Source organism: Enhydra lutris, unplaced genomic scaffold, assembly GCF_002288905.1.
Source record: "Enhydra lutris kenyoni isolate GAN:26980312 unplaced genomic scaffold, ASM228890v2 scaffoldscaffold24, whole genome shotgun sequence".
Lineage (NCBI taxonomy): Eukaryota > Metazoa > Chordata > Mammalia > Carnivora > Mustelidae > Enhydra > Enhydra lutris.
The window spans coordinates 25,577,582-25,597,857 of record NW_019154108.1 but is presented as its reverse complement, the minus strand read 5'-3'; the positions used below and the strand labels follow the sequence as shown (position 1 = coordinate 25,597,857).

The 20,276-nt window shown below is 50.9% G+C and overlaps 1 protein-coding gene across 6 annotated transcripts in view; it reads right to left on the bottom strand.

The window, feature by feature from the left end:
* LOC111150676 (astrotactin 1) overlaps positions 1-20,276 on the bottom strand; it is a 320,695-nt gene that overhangs the window by 13,172 nt on the left and 287,247 nt on the right. For all 6 annotated transcript variants that reach the window (XR_002640811.1, XM_022508208.1, XM_022508210.1 and 3 more), the window contains 5 exons: positions 19,997-20,265; positions 14,170-14,303; positions 10,368-10,519; positions 9,147-9,282; positions 3,671-3,771 (listed from right to left, as the gene is read on the bottom strand). Coding sequence is in view for 5 of the 6 variants with exons in the window: in XM_022508208.1 (XP_022363916.1) it covers positions 3,671-3,771; positions 9,147-9,282; positions 10,368-10,519; positions 14,170-14,303; positions 19,997-20,265 (792 nt within the window). In the remaining variant the exon portion in view is untranslated. The remainder of the gene's footprint in view (positions 1-3,670; positions 3,772-9,146; positions 9,283-10,367; positions 10,520-14,169; positions 14,304-19,996; positions 20,266-20,276) is intronic.

The following is a 20,276-nucleotide window of genomic DNA, read 5'->3' as shown; positions in this document are numbered from 1 at the left end:
TCCCCCAAAATTCTACCTTCTGCACTGCCTGTCCCATTTCCCTGCTAGTCAGTCTCCGTAACATTCACTATCTGAAATATCTGTTTTACTATTTTTGTAATGTGTCGCCCTTGCTGACATCGAAGCTCCAGGAGACAGCCGTTTTGTCCCCTAATGCCTAAACCATGTATGTAGTCGGGGCTTAATATATGTGGTATGATTTGCTGCATTTATGAAATCTGATTACACCATTCCAGAAAACACATTCTGTAGTATCTAATCCCAGGGCTCCATACACGGCAAAGGAAGGAAGGGACAAGAATTTATGTTCAGCCTCAGGAAAGAAGGACGGCGGTGGGGGAGCAAAGGGTGAGAGTTAGCCTTCACAACGTGAAGCTCCGCAGAGAACTCCTACAAGGCCACCCCCAGCCGGGAGACGAGGCCTGTCTCATTGCCGACACTCGGCTGCTCTACTCCGGGAAGGACGCCGTCAGTAGAATACAGGTAGAAACTCATTTGCTCAGTGGCTTTTCTGCCATGACATGGTGAAATCCTTCACCACCAGAAAGTATCTGGTTTAGGAAGGTCATTCATGTGAGGAATAGTTTGGCTTCCTGCAGGGTAATCAGGAGCTGAGGTCCTGCTCTGGGTCACTTAAAAGCTAATTCCCACTTGTTACTAGGTTTAAATTCAGATCCAAGTGAGCTATATTTACTATCACCCTCTGGGTCTGAAGGAGGCAAAGCATACGGTTTTCTGGAAGAGCGGCTCGAACTGTATCAATTTCTGAGGGTCCCCTCAAGGAGTCCCCCTCGTTAATCTTCATGGTCGGCATACCGGACTCCCTCCTGGGGGAAGAGGAAAAGCACAAGGGGATGCTACCTCATTCTCTCAGTGGGAAATTGACTTGCCTGTGCCCAGCTGCTCTGCTGGGCTTTCAGACCCTCTCCTTTGTCGGGCAGCCCACGTGGGCAGAAGCACAGCTTGATTCACTCTGGGGGCTGGAATTAACCTAAAGGAGCCCCACAGAGAAACAGAAGAGTGGTCGCTCCCAGGCAGGCTACTCGACGTCGGCCCCTCTTTACTCCAGAGTTGCTGCCTGTCCCTCTATTCCTGCGGGTTGCACGGGGCTGCAGATCTCCTTGCTCATGACCCCCTTGAGGCACCCCCACCAGTCTGCTGCCTACTTAGCAAGTCTCAGGAGCTTCCTGTGGCTGGCAAGGCCATTAGCAAATTCTCCAAAACAGAATTAGCTGGGGCACCTTTTCATCACCTGTTCCTCTCTGGCCTGGAGTAAGAAATCAACAGATGATAACTGAAGGGGGGCATGGGCCTCTTCAGGTAGCCTCTCATCTGAGGGTTTTCAACTCCAGACTCTGTTTCATCATCAAGGGATTTTGAGAACTTCAAAAGTCATTTGGTCCCTACCCTATAAGCCAGGCAGCACCCACTCCAGAGAGAAGCACATCTGTCTTATACACAAAGGTCTCCGCTCCCCCAGAATGCTCCAGTGGATTTTAATAACCCTTGAAAGGGAGAATTTTATTTTCTACCTAATTTGAACCCTCTTCTTCTCCCTTCCTTCCTTCCTTCCTTCCTTTCTTTTTTAAACCTAGGTCTTTTCTTCATTCAGAGACAAAGAAAGGTTTTCACTCTTTTACACACTGACCTTCTAAATATCTAATTTAACATCACAGGCAAAATGGGAATTGACATCCAATAATGAGTCTGTGTGCTGACTGCTCAGCGCTCACTTTGTGACCCTGGTCAGCTAGTCACTCAACTCTGCTTCTCCATTTCCACATCTATAAAATGGAGGCAGTATTCTATCCATTCAGTACCTCTTTATTGGGTCCCTCTTAGAAAGCAGACTCTGCATGGTAGTGGTAGCATTTCCAAACTAACAGAGACATTGATGCTAGGGCTCTAGGTGCAGCCAGTTTCAGGGAAATTTTGCTGGTACCGCTGAAGTCACCTCATTATGTCCCCTGACTCCTGCTGTGTCAGGTTGACTACGAGGAGCACAACGTTAGGATGTATATTCCCCAGCATTTACTGAACAGTTACTATGGGATGGACACTTAAAAAAATAATGTAAATTCATTCATTTAATTCTTACTAGCATCATATCAGGTAGGGAACTATTATCCCTTCCCCCATTTTATAGAGTAGTAAACTGAGGCATGAACTGAAGCATGAAGTGAAGTAAACTGCTCAAGGTCAAGTACATAGCAGAGCAGGGGTGTGAAGCTGGGTGGTCTGACTCCAGAGCCCAAGATTGTTGGTAACTAGTCATCATGCTGCCTTCCTTCTAAGGGTTAGGGACATAATAGTTGGTAAACCAAAAGGGACTCTGCTCTCCTGGAGCTCGCTGTCCAGGGAGGTAGATATTGAACACGTGATTCTAATAACAGAGATGAATGTGCTGAAGGAAAGTAACATGATATTGTGAGAACATCTGGCAGTGACCCTTGATCTCTTGACTGCCTCGAGAAAGGGACACTTGACCTGAAATCTGCTGGCTAAGAGGAGCTAATCATTAATCAGGGATGGGGGTGAAGGGTGGTCAGAGTAATGAGATGGACACGTGCAAAGGGCCGGTGGTAGGAGTGGGAATGTGTGGAGGACCTGAGAAAGGCAGTGAGGCTGAACTGCAGAGATTGATGGGGAGAGTGGATGAGAAGAAGCTGGAAAAGTGGGTCCTAATGTGTCTGTTAAGTATTTTGGTCTTTGTCACAGAAGAATGGCAATCCATTCCCGAGTTTGAAGGCAGGGCCTTAATATGATCAGATTCCTAGGTTGAAAAGAGCTGTGTCACACACATCAAATGAGGCGATGAATCTGAGAATCCTTCCAAAAGCTGTAAAGTGCTGCAGCATTGGTGGTTAGTTAATGTGGACCTGGCCACTTCCCGCCGTGCTTTCACATCACTGTGCGTACCCCTTGATCCCTGCAGGCCTGTGCCCCTCATGGGCAGCTGGATGCCCCTGGAGCCTGGAGCCATCTCTCAGGCGATGTGAGGGGCCAGTCGTCAGCGTGGCCACACTGTTTCCCTTGCTGAGACCTGCACAGCCTGAGCTCCCTGCGATGGCCCGAGTCCTCACTCACATGCGCATCAGCCCTGGTCCCCTGGCGAGCCTACAGTGCTTGGCCAGAGCTCTGTTCTTGTTCTTCCCCCGGAAGGGGTGCCCGGGACGACCAGATCCTGGCTGCGGAGGGCATGTGCTACTCCTCCGAGCAAGGGACACTATTGAGACCCGCTGGGGAGCCTTGTGAGGAAAGGGAGCTCCAGCAAGTGTGCTGTTTGCACAGATGTCTACATCCGTAGCCTGTGTTTTCTTTCAAAAGAACTTTGCAGATGGACACACACATATGAAGAGAGGACTCCTGAGGGTAGAGGTCAGTCAGGGACTCCATGGACCTCAGCACCGGGTGTGCTACCGTGTGTGCCCAGGGCTTCCATCAGCCTGTCCTCCCGGCTCCCTGGCCCCCAGACTGTGTGAGATAATGGGGGCACCGGGAGGATCTCTGCCGGAGACACGGGCTGCTCCGGGGTGGGCCTTGAGTTCTCCCCATTCTCCGCTGAACTGTGTGTGGTTCTGTTTGACTCCCTTGCTCCCGCTTCCATCACAGTGAGGGGAGGCCCCAGGGGAGTCCCTCTGCAGGCTTTGCTGGCCTCAGTGTCACTTACCCTGGGCTTTGACATCATCCACCACGGGGCAAGGTGTCTTCACAATCACGTCGCTGGGCCTGGAGCGCCGTCCGGTGTTGTCCACTCCCCACAGGGTGAACCTGGCCAATAGGGGAAGGCGTCGTTAGCAGAGAGGAGCTGAGGCCCCGGCTGATGGCCACACTCTGTAGGGACGGGTTTGCCGCAGGGCACAGAGCCGTGGTTCCCAACCAGGCACCCTCAGACCAGCAGCATCAGCATCCCCTGGGCACGTGGCAGCAACGAGAACTCTCCCGCCCAACCCCAGCCCGACTACGGCAGAATCTCTAGAGGTGCTCTCACAAGCCTTCTCGGGGAGACTGAGGCACCTGAGCCCAGGGGAGGCATATGTATCTGAAGACACCTGGGCCAGAACTTGGACTGGGTCTGAAGGGCCGCTGCTGAGAATGTGATGATCTGGTTGGGGGTGGGGCCGGGACCACAGCTGGGGACTGCATGGGACTGCCTGGCCTCCTGGCTGTCCGTCAGGCCCAGGCCAGCGCTGGGCTTGCCCTCCTCCCTGCCCCAGGAGGCTCAGTCCATTTCACTGGCTTCTCCTCCTTGGGTCAGATCCACCTTCTTTGCCCAATACTAAGCCCCACCATGACCCTGGTCCAAATTCCAGCCACCTGCATCCCTTCAGTCCCCGTGCCCCTTCCCTCCTTGGTCTGAGTGGGCTCCCTGCGCCACACCAGCCCCTCCCAGCTTCTGAGGGGCTGCCTGGATCCCTAGCAGTGGCAGCCCCCCCGAAATGTTTTCATCATCTGGCCCTCCCACACACCTGATCAGCCCACCTGGTACGTACTGTTCCTAGAATTGTGACTGAGGCCACCAAACGGCAGCTGGGGCATCCGATCGGCCTGTTGGATCCTGACCTGGCTCTGATCCTGAGTCTTGTCCTACAACCCGGGTCTCAGGCCAGGTCTCAGCTCTCTTCCACTGCCCACCCACTCCAGACTCTCTCGAACTAAGTCTCTCAGGGATGGGCCCAGAGGCGGCCAGTGCAGCCTGTAGACCCACACCTGCTATCTGGGATTCCCACACATGGACACGCCCACACACACCTGCGGCCCCTCCACGGAGCAAGACTGCTAGGGAGAGAAAGGAGAGCCTGTGAGGATAGCCACCATCCTGCAAGCTGGGCTGGGGTGGCCCCCTAGGGTCCGAGCGAACTTCCTCTCTCCCAGGAGACCCTGAGGCCTAAGAAGTCCGGCTCCCCCTCCAAGGGTGGGCCACCTGATCTTTGTGGCACACTCTGTGTGACTCTGCTGTTGGCAGGCACTTCTCACCAGAGTCGGGAAGTAGGAAGCGCTGTTCCCTCCCTGGCCAGTACACGGGCACCATGCGGCTAGCGCCGGCGGCCCCAGGCCCCAGTTCTCACCACCAGCTTCTCCTCCTTCCTTGCCCCTCCCCACCACGTGTCTGAGTCCTGCTCCTGCGTCCCTGCCCTGGTTTTCCTTGGCTGTGATCCAGCCTGCCTGGTGCACTATCCTCTGGGAGACAGCTCTGCCTTATCTTTTCCCCTCCACCTTCCAGGGTCCTGAGCACGGCCAGGGCTGGAACCTGATGTCATGCCGCTTACCTGACTGACATCACCTGCTCTAGCCAGTCTGTAGCTGGCTTCCAGCCACTTGTCGTGGTCCACCTTTACATAACCCTTTCATTTCTAGCAGGGTCCCTGGACTGTGGTGAGAAATGTCCAAAGCCTCGGGCACCAAACTGGTTACCAATGGGACCCCCTGCTTCGGTGCCTGGGAGCCTGGCATGGTGTGACCCCCACCCCCACCCCAGCTGCTCCCACGGCAGCTTTGCTCCATGCCCTCCTCGAAGTAAGCTCCCCACTCACTCGATCGGATCCCCAGCTGGGATGAAAATGCCTGTGCTTAAGTCAATTCTCAATTATTCTGATAGGGGCAATTAGTACAAAATTTAGAGTCCTGAGCCCTACTATTTTTAATAGCAAAGCAAGGTGTTAGGAAAGAAGATGCTTCCTCTAACCTTCTAAGTAGAGATGGTGCTTATCCTCAGAGCCATTCCTCAGCAGGCCAGCTCCGCAGGTCCTGGGGGATATGCGGACAGCAGCCAGCTTAAATTTACTACCAAAGCCCAGGGAGCACTTTCCATATTTTCATGGGGAAGTAGCACATGCACTAACTTCGGGAAGGGTTGCTCTGTTCATTGTCAGCATTGTGGTTTCCACCATCGAGCACTCACAGGACAGTAAGAAGGTGAGCTGGAATGAGTGCACAGGAGAGAGAAGCCCTACTCCCAAGCCGGAGGGTTGACGTGGAAATACAGTTACTGCCTCGTCCGAGACTGCCCAGCTGGATTGTTCAGCCTGTCCTTAGAGCCTGTGATGAACAGTGTGAGTGTCTGTGTGAGAGAGGGTGTGTGTGTGGGTGGAGAGTGTTTGTGGGTGTGAGAGTATGTGGGTGTGTGAGAGTGTGTGTGTGTGTGTGTGTGTGAGAGAGAGCGAGTGAATGTGGATGTGAGAGAGCGTGGGGTATATGAGTGTGTGTGGGATATGACAGTGAGTGTGTGGAGTGTGAGAGTATGGGTGTGTGTGAGTGATCTATGAAGGTGTGTGTGAGAGTGGTTATGAGAATGAGAGTGTGTAAGGTGTGTGTGTGAGTGAGAACGAACACAGCCTGGCTCTGGCTCCTAAAACTTGGTGTGCAAGGAGCACCCTGGTGCCCTGTGTCCAGGGCTGACTGCTCGTGTGCTACTTGCATGTGTCCCTGTGCAAGCGTGGCGGATTCTGCTGATGGCTCCGGGGCAGCTCCCCTTTTCCAAACTATCTGTCCGCTCCCAACGCGCCCGAAGGCTGTGGTTCTCCTGGGAGCACAGGCTGTGACGAGCAGGTAGGCTAGAAGGGCAGCCACCTCCCCGCTCTGGCCTCAGTTTCCTTCTCTGCAGACTAAACTATTGAACCAGGCACACTTTAAGATCCCTTTCAACCACGGAATTCTTAAATGTTTATGTACTGTGGGCCCAGAATTCTCTGTATCATGTTTCTTAACTGCATTTAATAAAATGGGCAGGCGGACAAAATAAGCCAGCGATGCTGAGACGCACGGCTACCTCCGCAGAGCCCAGGGGAAGAAGAGCCAGCTCCACGTTTTCACGTGAGGAAATGCCATTGTGCTGCTAGATCCTTCCAGCAGCCTGGAGCGGCTGCGGAGCGAGAGGTGGTCAGTGAAGGAAAGGCAGGCCCTGATACAATTTTTTTTTTTTTAAGATTTTTATTTATTTATTTGACAGAGATCACAAGTAGGCAGAGAGGCAGGCAGAGAGAGAGGGGGAAGCAGGCTCTCTGCGGAGCAGAGAGCCCGATGCGGGGCTCGATCCCAGGACCCTGGGATCATGACCTGAGCCGAAGGCAGAGGCTTTAACCCACTGAGTCACCCAGGCGCCCCCCTGATTCAATTCTTAACCTCTGCCACACCCCAGACAACCAGCTTGCCATTCTGCGGAAGTCACTCCGTGTTGCTGAAGCTCAGTTTCCTCAACTAGAAGACCAGAGCAAGACTCCAACCTTGCAGGGTCCGCAAAGGTCGCCAGGGACTCGCACACACAGTAAGCACCCCATAAACGAAGGCTGCACTCTCCCTTTTAATAATAAGGAAACTTCGTTGCAATCCTGCTTACAATGACTAGTGCTCAGAAACAGAACCAGGCTTGGGGCCATGTGTTTCCAACAATTAACCCGGGCCTTTCTCCTCGTGCCAGGCTCTGAAGATCTGCCCTCTGAGCTCCAAGGAGGACCGGCGCCCTTAGGCCCGCCACTGCCGTCTTCGCGTGATCTGCAGCGCCACCTAGTGGAGCGCCCCCTAGCCGGCAGCTTCTTCCCGCAGCTCCACGCACTGTCTGGGACTCTAACGTCCTCAACACAGACAGAAAGTTGGTGCTTGTGAGACCTAAGAGGGCAACGCTGGAGGTTCACCGAAGACAGCAGACTGGGAGAAGGTATCCGTCTCGGGTCTTTGTTCAGGAAACGTGGCCAAATCAGGCCAACGTGGGGAGGGTCCCAAGACGGGTAAGGGCTGGTCCACAGGAATTTCACAGTTCCTAATTAACAGTTGTGACTAAGTAACAGGAATTAGTGAGCTCTTATTATAAGTGAGAATTCCAATTTCACTGAATTTGAGGCATTTTACTGCATTGTCTCTAATCTTTCCTCTTTCTGCCTGTTTCCTTCCTCATAAAGGGCCATAGCTGCCCAGTAGCAAGAGAACTAAAATCCCAAGGAGGCCAGCTTTCCCTTGTCCTGGTATCAAACTTTCCATCTCTCTGTATTTTCCAGCTCCTCTAGAATATCCCTTGCCTTTATGTATCTTACTAGTAGGGCCCCCAGTTACATCTCTTTCCTCTATGGAAGACATTCAGCCTAAGCATCTACGTTCATCTTGGAATCCATGCCACTCACATTTCTGGTGGGTTGTTTTTAACCTTTGAATTCTTTACCTGTGGAAATGGAAGTGATTTATTCTGGCTAATTTGATTCTATTCTTGTGACCTCATCTGTAAACTGTAAAATGTTTTTCACACCTATGGTGTCCAAAGGTCCCAGAACTACATCACCAGGGATTCTGCCTTGATCCCTTCTCCCAATTTTCTCATCATGACTTGGATTCTTTAAGTCTCTCTCCTCTTTTGGTGCTTTTTTTTTTTTAAATGTCTCTGCTTCACAACTACTTTCCTATTGTTCCAGGAGCACAGGGAGAAATGAGGAAGCTCTTCCAGGGAGAATGGGGCTATTCCAAGTGCCATGAGATAGGAGTCCACAGTGTTTTCTTTGGAGAAACATGCTGACCATCTCTGCCTCTATAAACTATTTCAAAGTCACTGGAACTAGCTTCCTAAACCAGAGTTCTTGCTATTCTACAGTTTTCATCTGAAAAAAAAAAATTAATAATCTCCCTTGACGTAGAGCTTTCACTCTATTTTTCCAGAATCACTTTCTTCCATTCCCTTGTACTCACCATCTGCTTCCACGCGATTGGACTACCTGCTACTCATCTTCATGCCTCTTTGCTTTTGCCTTTGCTGGTTCCGTAGGCTGCTCTGCCTTTTCCCACATCACTCTACCTACTGAAATTCTACACGACCCAAGTAAGTAATATCCGCTCTCGTTAGAATGAGCCACTCCTTTCTCTTCTCTTCCACATATCCTTGTCCTTCCATCTAGCCCCTATGTCTTCCTATCTGATATTAAAGTGAGTTGTTTGTATATTTCCTTTCTGTGTTGCAAACTCTTCGAAGGATGGGGCTCTCCTGCCTTTCTTAATCCTCCCTTTCTAGTCCCTAGAAAGTTCTCTATAACGCCAATCAGGATAAGACTTGAGAAACTCAAAATATCTTTCTGAGTTTCTGAGGGAACTCAAGCACAAAAAGGAAGGAGCTCAGAGCCATGGGACATTCAGGGTAAGAAACAGCTAGGCAAGCGTATGTCACTCACATGTAGATGGTGTCCGGTTCCAGGCATCGGATGATCAGAGAGATGGTGGTGAGCTGTTTGTCTGGCACCTGAGCGGGCATGGCACAAGGAGACTTTGCTCCAGAGATGATGTCGTCCACAAAGCTCAGTACTGTTTCTGTCCGGGGGTGGGTGGGTGGGGAGGAATGGAAAAGGCCATGAGAAACATGCTGGCCAAGCAAGGAGATGGCACTAGTTCAATGAGAACTTAACATGAGAGCTGCTTGATCCTTGGTCCCCAGTCTTCTTGAATTTCTCGTAGAGAAAAAAGACCTAGAAGGAATTGTCTTTTCTGTTTCAGTAAATTTAATCAATTTAGAGCCATTTGTCCAGAGTGAGTTCAGAAACAACTATGGCAAGTTGTACGCACATGTGTGAGTTCTTTTATGAAATGTTCTTGGCAAGGGCAGGGAGCAGCTGCTGTGGGCAGTGGTCCCTGCCAGCCCTTTGCAGCACCTGTACACATCAGGGACAGGGCCTCGGAGGTAGCAGTGGACAGCTCTCCGTGCCAGAAGGCCGCGCATGTGTCTCCCTAGCTCGCTGACCATTTCGGGAGAGCTCATTTACCCTGCTCAGACTGCGGACGCCACCATCCTGTGGGGGACCACACTCACGCGTGGGTTTTAGGGATGATTTATGTTGACCTTTCCCTACATGTAGGCAGCAAAATACTAAGACATGGGACATTGTTCATGGGGTGTTTCCACTTCTTGAAGACTTCCCTCTTCTAGCGGGACCTGGCAACTGCAGAGTTTGCTTTAGGACAAGACATGGGGTAAGCACATCTGTTTGCTCATGCTTTTGCCCAGAGGGGGGTTATTAGCAAAGGAATTTTTTTTTTTCTGTAATCATGGCATTGGTTAGCACAGAATTGTTTCCTAATTGTGGGCTAGGATAACTAGTGTACTGTATTGTTTCTTTGTGAGTGTGCCTAGAGGCAATGAAATGGACACCTCTTTAATAAACAAAAAGAAAAACAAAATCAAAACAAGACTCTGTCAGAGGCTCACCATGCAAAACTCTTAAATGGATGAGATGGCTGTTCTTGTTCCCCCCTCCCTGCACACACTCCCATCCCCAGCTTCTCCTGCACTGCCCTTGGACACCGGGGACCTGGAGCATAGACCAGGAGGCAGGACATTTTTCTTTTCTCTTCCTTTTACCAATGGATTGAGATGAACCCATGAAGTCAAAGAGACTCACCTGTCTCCACCTTGGAGTGGTCCATCCTGTCTGTGACCTTTTCTTGACGGATGAGGTAATCTACAATCTGCACCCCGATTGGAGGCTCTGAGTGTTCCCACTCCAGGACCACGAGGGTGCTGCTGGGCTCATGAACCGTGGAGAGTCTCAGCCTGAGTACAACACAGGAAGAGACATGACGTGAGGACCCTGTCAAGTCCTGCAGTGCCCTTCCGATGCTGGCCACTTTCTCAATGGTGACACACTCCCGTCTTCCTTCTAACCTTTCCCAACCAACCACTGCAAGGATCTCTCTGAGCACCTGGCTCCTTTACTAGAGAGCCATGGTTCTTGGAGATCCCCGGAATCTGTATTTTATTACTCTTAAGTGCCTGTTACAGATTAGGAACTCAATGTCTGTTTGCAAATAAGTAAGTAAGTAGGTGAATCAAAGATGAATGAGCGTCTACTTATAGGGTCAGTGGACCAAGCCTTCTGGGTGGCCGGGTATAGGGCCTGGAAATGTAATTTCTGGATTTGCTCTTAAAAATAGGAGACTGTGCCGATAAAGTTCATACCATGGCTCACTGAGGCGGTATCTGGGAGAGCCCTGCCTTAACAAGGCCAAGGTCAGCTTAGTTTCCATAGTGTTATCAGGATCTGCCCTGTGGGGGGATCCCCAGCTTCTTCTCTCACTATCAACACTAATAGATTTTCTTCCTGATACCTTCTGCTCGCTGGGCCTTGTGACAGGCTCAATTTGGAGGCCATGCTCCTGGAGGGCGTTACTGGGCAAGAGAAAGTTGTCCACAGGTCAAGTTCTCCTCGGGGTGATGTCCTATGGCTGCAAACTTGGGCTCCAATTTCAGGTTCTTTCTCTGCTCTTGGGTTTCGTTGAACATCCTGATTGTCCTAACTCCAGTCTTTCTTTGCTTTTCCCAATTCAGAATCTCCTCCTTCCATGCAAATTATCCATTTTGTCCATTCTTTGGCCTTGCCATTTCATACATCCTTGTGCCTTGCGGAGACTCCCTACACGTTATTGACGTCTGTGGTACGGATCTCCTCATGGTCCAAGTGGTTTCAATCTGTTGCCTTGTTCCGACTTCACAGGTGGATCTCAGATTTTTCACTTGCTTCCAGTTCCAGGTTTCTTTCTAGACCACTGACTTCTGGGGATTCTCCCAGCCCCTGCTCATTCCAGTCTCCCTCTGTCACACACCATCCCTGCCATTCACCCTCATCCTTGGTCCCCATATCTCACGACCTCCCATAGCCATCGACCTCTGCTCTTTACTCAGCCCACAGATGTCTGTCTCCGGTCTCAGGGGGTCACTGGGCCAGGTGCTACAGGCGGAGCACACCAAGGCAATGGTCCATTTCAATTCAGCAAATGTTTGTTGAGCACCTATCACATATCAGAATGCGCTTGGTGCTCAAGAAGGAGCGGTGCACGAGCCAGCTCCAGCTACCTTCTTCCGTGGGGTGGTCAACAGAAAACATACAATGATACATGTGACTGTAATAACGTGTGATAAGAACTTTAAGAAGAAAGCATGGGAGGCTGTGGGAGCAATAGCAAGGAATTCAACCAGTGGGAAAGTAATGCAAAACACATGCTGCTTAGTGGCTTGCTATGAAGGACTGCATAGTCTGCCTATGACATGAAAGATGGACTAGACCCAAAACAGTGCGGATATTGACAAATTCATTAATTAGAGTCATATGCCGAGTGCTATTTTCAAGAAAAAAGCATTAGGAAGCTTAAGTACGTAACTAAGCCTTTCTGAGAAGTCAGATTCTGTGAAAATGTGGAAAGCCGGCCTCTACTGAGAAAACAGCAGCATGCGTGATTTACATAGACTCGTGTAAAACCGGAGAGCATTTCTATTTCCCATTACCAAGAAACGTTCAAGAAACTAAGGTCTGCTACTAAAGGAAGTGATTAAAGTTGACAAGAGAAGTGAAATCCTTGATAAATGTTCCTGCTTATGGAAATTTAGCCCAATTTGATCGTTATCAATAACATACCGTAAACGCAGGCTTAAAAAAGAAATCAGCCCTAAGACACCAGTGGTGGGATCTTGTGTCCACTTGATGATAACTGTTTAGTGGCTTCAGTGTTGTGTCAAAATTCAGGTAGTTTTCTTAGTGGGTGCATCCATCCAGAAGCACCATCTGCTTCTAGTGGCTCCCTTGAAACCAGAAGAAAGGACTATGACTAATAATGAGCTTGATTCTCTTTTGACTCAAGAGGCCCTAGTCATGCCCTCTTAAAAGAGCAGGAATCCAAGCACTGGTGTATCTAAAACTACCCACAGAGAGAGGGCATGTAGACAAGAGAAGACGTTGGTTTGCGCTGTCTACTGTTGTGCTCTCCTCTTTCTCAGTTCTCTTCCGGTCAGTCCTGGCTCTTCGATGCCCACCAGCACGTCCCTGCAACAGGCCGGAGGGCAGCAGCCACAGGACCAGCCTCTCGCTTGCTGGTGTCCTCCTGCTGGCTCAATCCTGCTGCCTCAGCCCTCCTACTCCTGAGGGTCCTGAGCCTCCCTTTGGGCTTTCTTTGCCTCAGCCACCCATGGGGCCATGCGACACCAGCTGTTCCTGCCAGCACTCCTTATGAGAACTGTATCTCTGTGCTTCACTGCCAGGGCACATGCCACAGTAGAGGCTAAGTGGGTGCCTGCCTCAGGCCTTAGCCTGTCAGGGCTTACAGGGATTTGCCAGTTCTGCTCAGCCTTCGCCTGAGAGCAAGGAAATTAGACACGTTCATCCTGAACCACCTCTGCAGCCCTCTGTGTTCTATTCACCCCTCAAATGCAGACAGCCCCAATTGCCATCTCCAATCCTCTCCTCTTCCCAGCTGATACTTATTCGGGAGCATTCTTTCTCCTACCTGTGGTTCCACTGTTCATTTCTTTGGGGTTGATTTAAGTCTTCTTATCTCTCGTGTCTATTTCTCCAAGCCATCCTTCCCTCTGACCACTGAACATCTCAGTAGAAGTTCCCTGCTCTGTCTCCAAGATGAGTCCAACCGGACACCCACCTCCTCCTCAAACCTGCATATCCCCTGATGCTTCTTTTCTCAGCTGTGACCTATTCGTCTTCCCAGCCACCGGGGCCGAAGTCATAGGTCCATTCTCAACTTCTCCCTCCTTCTCCTTCCCACACCAGTGAGTCGCCCACAGTCCCCTCCCCCTGCCACCGCCGTTGGTTCTACCCAAAGTCATCTTTTCATCATGTCCTCTCCACACTATCATGGCTGAGATCACAGCCTCTTAGGGGTGGCAGCTCTACTTTCTGCTTGATGACCTTGGAAAAACCATTCAGCCCATCTGAATGCATTTCCTTGTCTCTTAAACAGAAGCAGTAACAGTACCTAACGGCTCCACACAGTGCTGCTACCCCGGAAATGTGTCACTGGCCTCGTAGAGTCTCACTACCGATCTCTCACTTCCTTCACTGCCACGTCACTTTACCCATCTGATCTTCTGCCCGTGCTGTCCTACCCTCTCTACCTTCAGGGAGAAATTCAAGTGCCATCTCCTTCGTGAAGCCTTCACCATGCCCCAAATTCAGACATGACCATTCCTTTCACACTTGACCTAAATGTCTCTGATAACCCTCATCAGACCATGTCTTCTACGGTGACACTCTGTGGGCAGCCTCCCCTAAGATCGAAGGCTCGCTGAGGGCCTCGCGTTTTTCTTCCTGTTCCCTGGCACCCAGCTTCCTGCTTTCCCATGAGTGGATGCTCTCTAAGAGATGTTTGCAGAACCCAGTGGAGTGGGCACGCAACAGAGGCAGAGAAGGGGAGACATACACAGGCTGCGGGAGAGGCGCACAGGTGGGGAGTCCATCCACTCCAAAAGCCGTGGCATCGCATCGACACCAGTCCTCGATGACATCCCCAGTCCCCGAGCACCACAGTGAGCTCATGATGGCCTCCTGTAAGAGCTGTAAGAGAAGGAAGGATGAGTGTCCGGGAGCCAGGGCTGTGTCACCGGAGTCAGGAGACACAATCCAGGGTCTGCTTGGTTCTAGAGAACTTCCAGCCAGTAGGCTGGAACCCCATGTCACCATTTTCTTGACCTACAGTTCCTACCCCAAGAGACCGATTCTGGGAAGCCAGACCTCACAGGACCTCCCGGGTGCTGCTGTCCCATTAGTGTACCGGTTCACCCCTGTGGTCGAGGGCTGTCACCCTGGAAGTAAGTCTTACTTCTCCCTCCTTCTCCGTCCGTCCATCACGCCACACCCAGGGCCCTAGCAACAATAACCTCTTGACCACGCACTGGCCTGACTCCTCTTCCATCTGCCCTGAGGCACTCGGCCCTTTCTCAAATGCCTCTCTGGGCAGTCTCGTCTGCCCTCTGGGTCCTGCGCAGCACGGCCTCCGCTGCATTCCTTCACGTGCCTTGTCCCTCATGTACAGTATTTAGGCAGCTCTGCCTTGGGTTGTACGTGCCTGTGAGGCCTCTCTTTCCTGGTGGAAGGCAGGCACCGCGCCACGCACAGGTGAAGAACTGCGCTCCAGAGCCTCCGCCCTGGGTCAGGACTTCAGTTCGGCCAGTCCCTGCCATGGGACATGCAGCAAATTAGACCAACTTGGTCTCCTCAATGGGAAACACGGGACAGAAACAGCACTCTCCCCACTGGGCTGTGGTGATGATTCCACAAAACAATAGACACCACAGGGCAGAGCAAGGGACCTGTGCACTGCACGCATTAGTCACGTATAAATAGTGCCTCGGTCATCAGTAAACATCAGCGATCAGTACTGTGTCTGGAGGACAGGCTTGGGTCCTCTACGGAAGCAAATAAATGCCACAGAGCCTAGAAAAATTATTTACATACAGTGACTTCACAGCAGATACTGCCCTAGTCGATGAAAGGACAAACGGATAAAATTAGACAAATCAGGGAACAGAACTTGAGATGGGGCAATTCCCGGTGAAACAGATCCTGATGGACACTGAACCCTAGTGGGGCCCTGTTGCCTCTACCCCAGCCCGGGGACAGGGAGAGGGCAAGCCTGGCCACAAGGCATGTGGCCGTCCACTCTGGCCGAGATCAGCTTTTTCTCTGCGTCAGCTCGTTGTCTGCAGCCTCTGTTTTCCTGTGAGTCTCTTCTCTCTGACCCACTCTTACCAAACCCACACAGAATTAGTAAATTAGAGAAATTAAGCAGCAGTCATCTTGGAAAATTTTTGGCCAAAAAAATTGAAAAGAGGGGATGTGGGTGGGGGGGGGGGGGGGAGGGAGGAAGGAAGGAAAGAAGGAAGGAAGAAAAAGAGAAAACAAGAGAATAAGCAAAAAAGTGATAGATAACTCTATAAAAATGGAGATGTCCAAGCTCAAAGCTGATACCCTAGGTGATGTGCCTCCAGGATTTCCTGTAGGCCATCTTAGGTTAGAACAGTTGAAATAAACTTCCATATTAACCCCTTTCCCACCCACCCACCCCCCTGATTGGGAGCTTCTAGGGAACAGGGACCAATTCTTGATTATCACTATAATATGTGTGTAGTTTTAGAATTTCAAGGCCCTTTTCAGGCTAACACTGTAGTTTGAGCTCCGTGGTAAACAGGATTTACAGTGGAGGATGCTTAGAGTCAGGGAGGTTAGTGACTTACTCAGGGTCAGAGCCTAGTGAGTGGGGGCCACACCAGAGCCTGAGCTCCATGTGACTGGTCCCCGGCCAGCTACCAGCCGGAAACCCTGTGTGCTGTAGGTGCTCACTGCATACTTTGCCTGACTGAACCAAATTCGAATCAAAAGTACACTTTCTTAAACTAAGAAAACCGACTTTCCCTGAGAGAAGCAGAATAAACAGGAAATTGTGACTGCCCGCATACAGCATTTAGTCAACAATTACTAGGTAAGCACCTGTAAGGGTCCGGCTCCTGGGCTCAGCATTAAGGATACAGTGGACCTTAGATATACTCAGCCCCTGCCCACATAATCTTGCAGCCAAATAATAAACAAGCAAAAGTTACATAAGTAACCAAATTACTAGGACTATGGAAGGACTATTACTAGGACTGGTGGCAAGGACTCTAAAGGAAAAGGGTGAATTAAGACAGGAGGGACAAGGAAGGGAGATAATCTCACGGAGGGGTTGGGGAAGGTTTCCATGAGGATGTGCATTTTTATCTGAACTTGGAAGGACAGATCAAGAGTTATCTGGTCAGAAAAGATGGGGAAGTGTCCCAGGTGGAAAAACCAGTATTAAGATGCCTTCAGCCTGGGTGAAACTAGACCTCTAAAGTCAACTGAGAGAAGGCTCCTCTGGCTGTCAGAGCTAGAGTGAAGGGCAGAGACGGGCTCCGCAAGTGGGAGGGGACAGGGCCAGTTACAGAGGCCCTGGGGTCCATGGTAAGGGACAGTGTCACATTCTAAGGGCAGGGGAAAGCCATTAAAGTGTTTTAAACAGGGGAGCAGTGTGATCAGATTTTCAACCCAAAGGAGTAAGGACCAACACTTAGGATGACAGACATTTCCTCAAAAGCTTTAACTTTCCACCTTCAGTTCACACAATTCTATAAGTTTCTACTCCGTGAATCCTAGGCTATTGGTAACTACAGAAGGTAGGATGGGGTAGAAGAGGGGAACTCAAGAAGGAGCCCTTCTGGAAAGGAAGAGGAAAAAAAAATTACATTTTCCTTGGTATCTACAATGTAGCAGGCATTGCTTGGGGATCCTCATTTGTTATTGGGTTTAATCCTGATTCCAGAAAAGAACCAGGATTTTCCCATTTTTTGTTCTTATTTTGTTTTAGAGAAAGCAGCTGAACTTTCAGGCTAAGTTCACCCATCTAGTCATTCCTCCATTTCTTTCTTTCACTCATTTACTCAGCGGAGCCCCAGCTATGTGTCACTGCTGCTCGGCACTGGGATTCCATAGATGAATGAGTGCTTCGCAGAGTCTGCAGGACAAATCCATAAACAAACACATGAGTCCTCACAACAGCAGGTGATACGTGCTTCAAAAGATGTAGGGACACAGACAATGGGAGCCACTTGAAGGAACGGGGCTGGCCTGGGAGAATAAGGGAGGGCTGATCACAGCTGTGGACGCTGGAGATGAAACCTGGAAGCACTGTCCTAGCAAGAGCTTGCCTGTGGCAGAAGTGTAGGTGAGGCCATTCCTGGGAGAGAGAGGGACGAGTCTGAAGGGCCAGATGCACAACAGAAAATGTGTGGTGTGTAAGGAGGTACCCGGAGTTAAAATTTGGAGGACAGAATACAAAGCATAGAGGGGGCACGACTCAACCACGTATGCAAGGACCAAATTGGACAATGACCTGCCCTTCTAACGATCGGCCAAGGACTTCAGATCGTGTTTAGCAGATCCTGCAGAGCCCTGGATCGCCCTGCAGCTACAGGATCGGACGTCTGCATGGGACAGAGAACTCTGATGGGCCTCACGGGAACCCCAGCAAGAGGCTACTGTAACGAGGAGGTGGTGGGCTGTTGCTGTAGTGGGTGGCTGGGAGCAGGTACAATCACAGGAGGATGGAGTCAAAGGATCTGTGACCCTGGTGACAGAAAGATGTTGGGAAGTGACAAGAAGAGTCAGGGAAGCCTATTTGGCCTCCAGCTGCAGCAACTTGATAGAAAAGAATCCCTTTCCCTGAGACTGAGGCACAAGGGTAACTGTTTGGGCTGGGAGATGTTGGGTTGGAGATACCTGGTGGGTTATATGGTTGGATCTCCTGGGTTCTAGACTGCTGCTCATCAGTAGACCGAAATATGACATGGATGATCTAGTCCAACAGAAGGAACCCAAGAGAGGTTAGAAAATTTGGCCCCACACCTACCAGAGGGGTAGAGAAGAACACACACTGAGTTAGTGTCATGACTTAGCACCCCTCTTCTTTGGCTTCTTCATTCCACATCTGCATTCTTTGTGAGGAAGGGAAAATCGGAAGGAAAAGCAGAGGATCAGAGAGAATGAAGAGAGAAGACAGACTATATCTAAGGAATAAGAGAAAAGAATCGTGGGCCCAAGCACCTTGGGCCACCTTGTCTATGTATTTAGAAATTACAATGTTCAAATATGGCCAGATGGATGGTCTCTCCCAACCCCGCTCTTAAAACCTGTGCAGGGAGACAGGGAAGGGCCAAGGTCTGGCCAGTAGGAGATCCAGGGAGGGAGATGCTAAAGACACAAATTCCTTTAGCTTCCCACAAATAGATGCTAAAGACACAAATTCACAGCTTCCCCATTTTACTCACAACACCCCTGCAGGACACTGGGAGTCTTTGTCCTCCTCTCCCACCCAGCTTTTCCTTACTCTGCAACTTTGCCTGCCTTGTCCCATAGGGTGGTGCTGTGAGTGTACCCCCACCTCTGTGAGTGTACCCCTGGGGTAAGTGCTCAGAGCTCTGGGGGCACCAGCGGCAGCAGCCCTGGGTGCTCTCAGGAAATAAAGCGGGACAGGGAAGGGTGCTGGATTAAAGCCACTGCAACACTGGATCTCCATGGTGACATCAACCCTTCCTTCTTGTCATCCTTGCAAGCCCCCCTTCCACGGTCTCTTCTCCCAAGCTCTTCTTCCCCCGTCACTTCTACCAGAATGAAGAGGGGTTCATAGGCCAAAGGAACCGCTTATCCTTTTGTTCCTGTGAGGAACCTTATTTTCAAACATTTAGTGAAATATCATCGGCAGAGGCAGAAAGGCAAAAGCAGCACACACGTGCAGAATCGCTCCCTGCTGGTCTGAGCATCACCTGTGAAACAACTGTGATACACCAGGTGTCCCTTAAAAGAGGAAAGAGAAAGCAATTATCACCCTACCTGGATGGGCAGAGCTCTCAGGCAGGTAAGGAGCTCTCTGCTCTGATTCTACCACGTCTTGTCCCTCAAGGTCACCTTTGCTTGTGCTGTCAGAAGCCCCATACCCTGAGCTTTCATGCTTTTCTTCTTGCTATTGTCAGTGTGACCCACTCTGTTCTTTGTGTCCTTGAGGAGATCAGAGAGCTAGGGACTGAGCTAAGCCCCTGCCTCTGCCACAGTTCTCCAGCTTGTCCCTTTGGCTCCATTCATTTTCCCAGCACCTTTGGAAAGGAAGCCACACAGAGAACAGAGGGGTGCTTGGAACATGTCATGACCTCGCAGTATAACATAAGGCAGAAGATTTGCACGGATGTGGTGTTTTGTGGTCTTTGTTCTTAGAGTCAGAGCCACGGGCAGGAAACCATCCCCCCGGGGCTAAGACCAGACCCTTCCCTCTAGGACCTATGCCGGACACACTCCTCTTAGTCTCGCTGCAGCCATCCAGGCTCGGGATCTGTTAGGGGAGCCAGCCTTCCCCCATGACTGTCCCTGAGGCTTTCTGAATGATGGCTTTGGTGGCTGTGAATGCCACACCTCCCTATCCTCCTCCTTCCTCCTAGCGCTTGCCACTCGAGGACCTCCACGGATGCTGAGCTGTGACTCCTGAGTCCTTACCTTGGGGGTTGTGGAGGCCCTGCTTTGACTTAATATGCAAACATGCAAATCTAAGCAAATTATGTGCCTGGATTAGCTGAACAAAACATCTCAGTATCCATACGTTAGCATGGAGCTCAGCTATACCCTGTCGCCCGAAAGGCCTCTGTCGTTGCTGATGCTTCCCTGAGTCCCCCGAGTCCCGGGCCTCTTACCCTCTGGGTCTGGTTGTTGGTCACCAGTTCGTAGATGGGGGCTGCTCTGGTCACTTCCAGCAGGACTGGCTCAGCCGGAGTGTCAGGGCTGGATGTCACGTGGCACAGGGGACAGGAGGAGGGGCATCGTCCCTTGCTCTGGCATTCCATGCGGACCCCAGCCGCCATGCGCTTGGTGCCGGACTCTGACAGGCTGGCGATGTACTCTGGGAACGTCAGCACCTTGGGGTCTCTTTCCCGCTCCTCTGACTCGTCGGATGGGGAGTTGCCTGCCAGATCC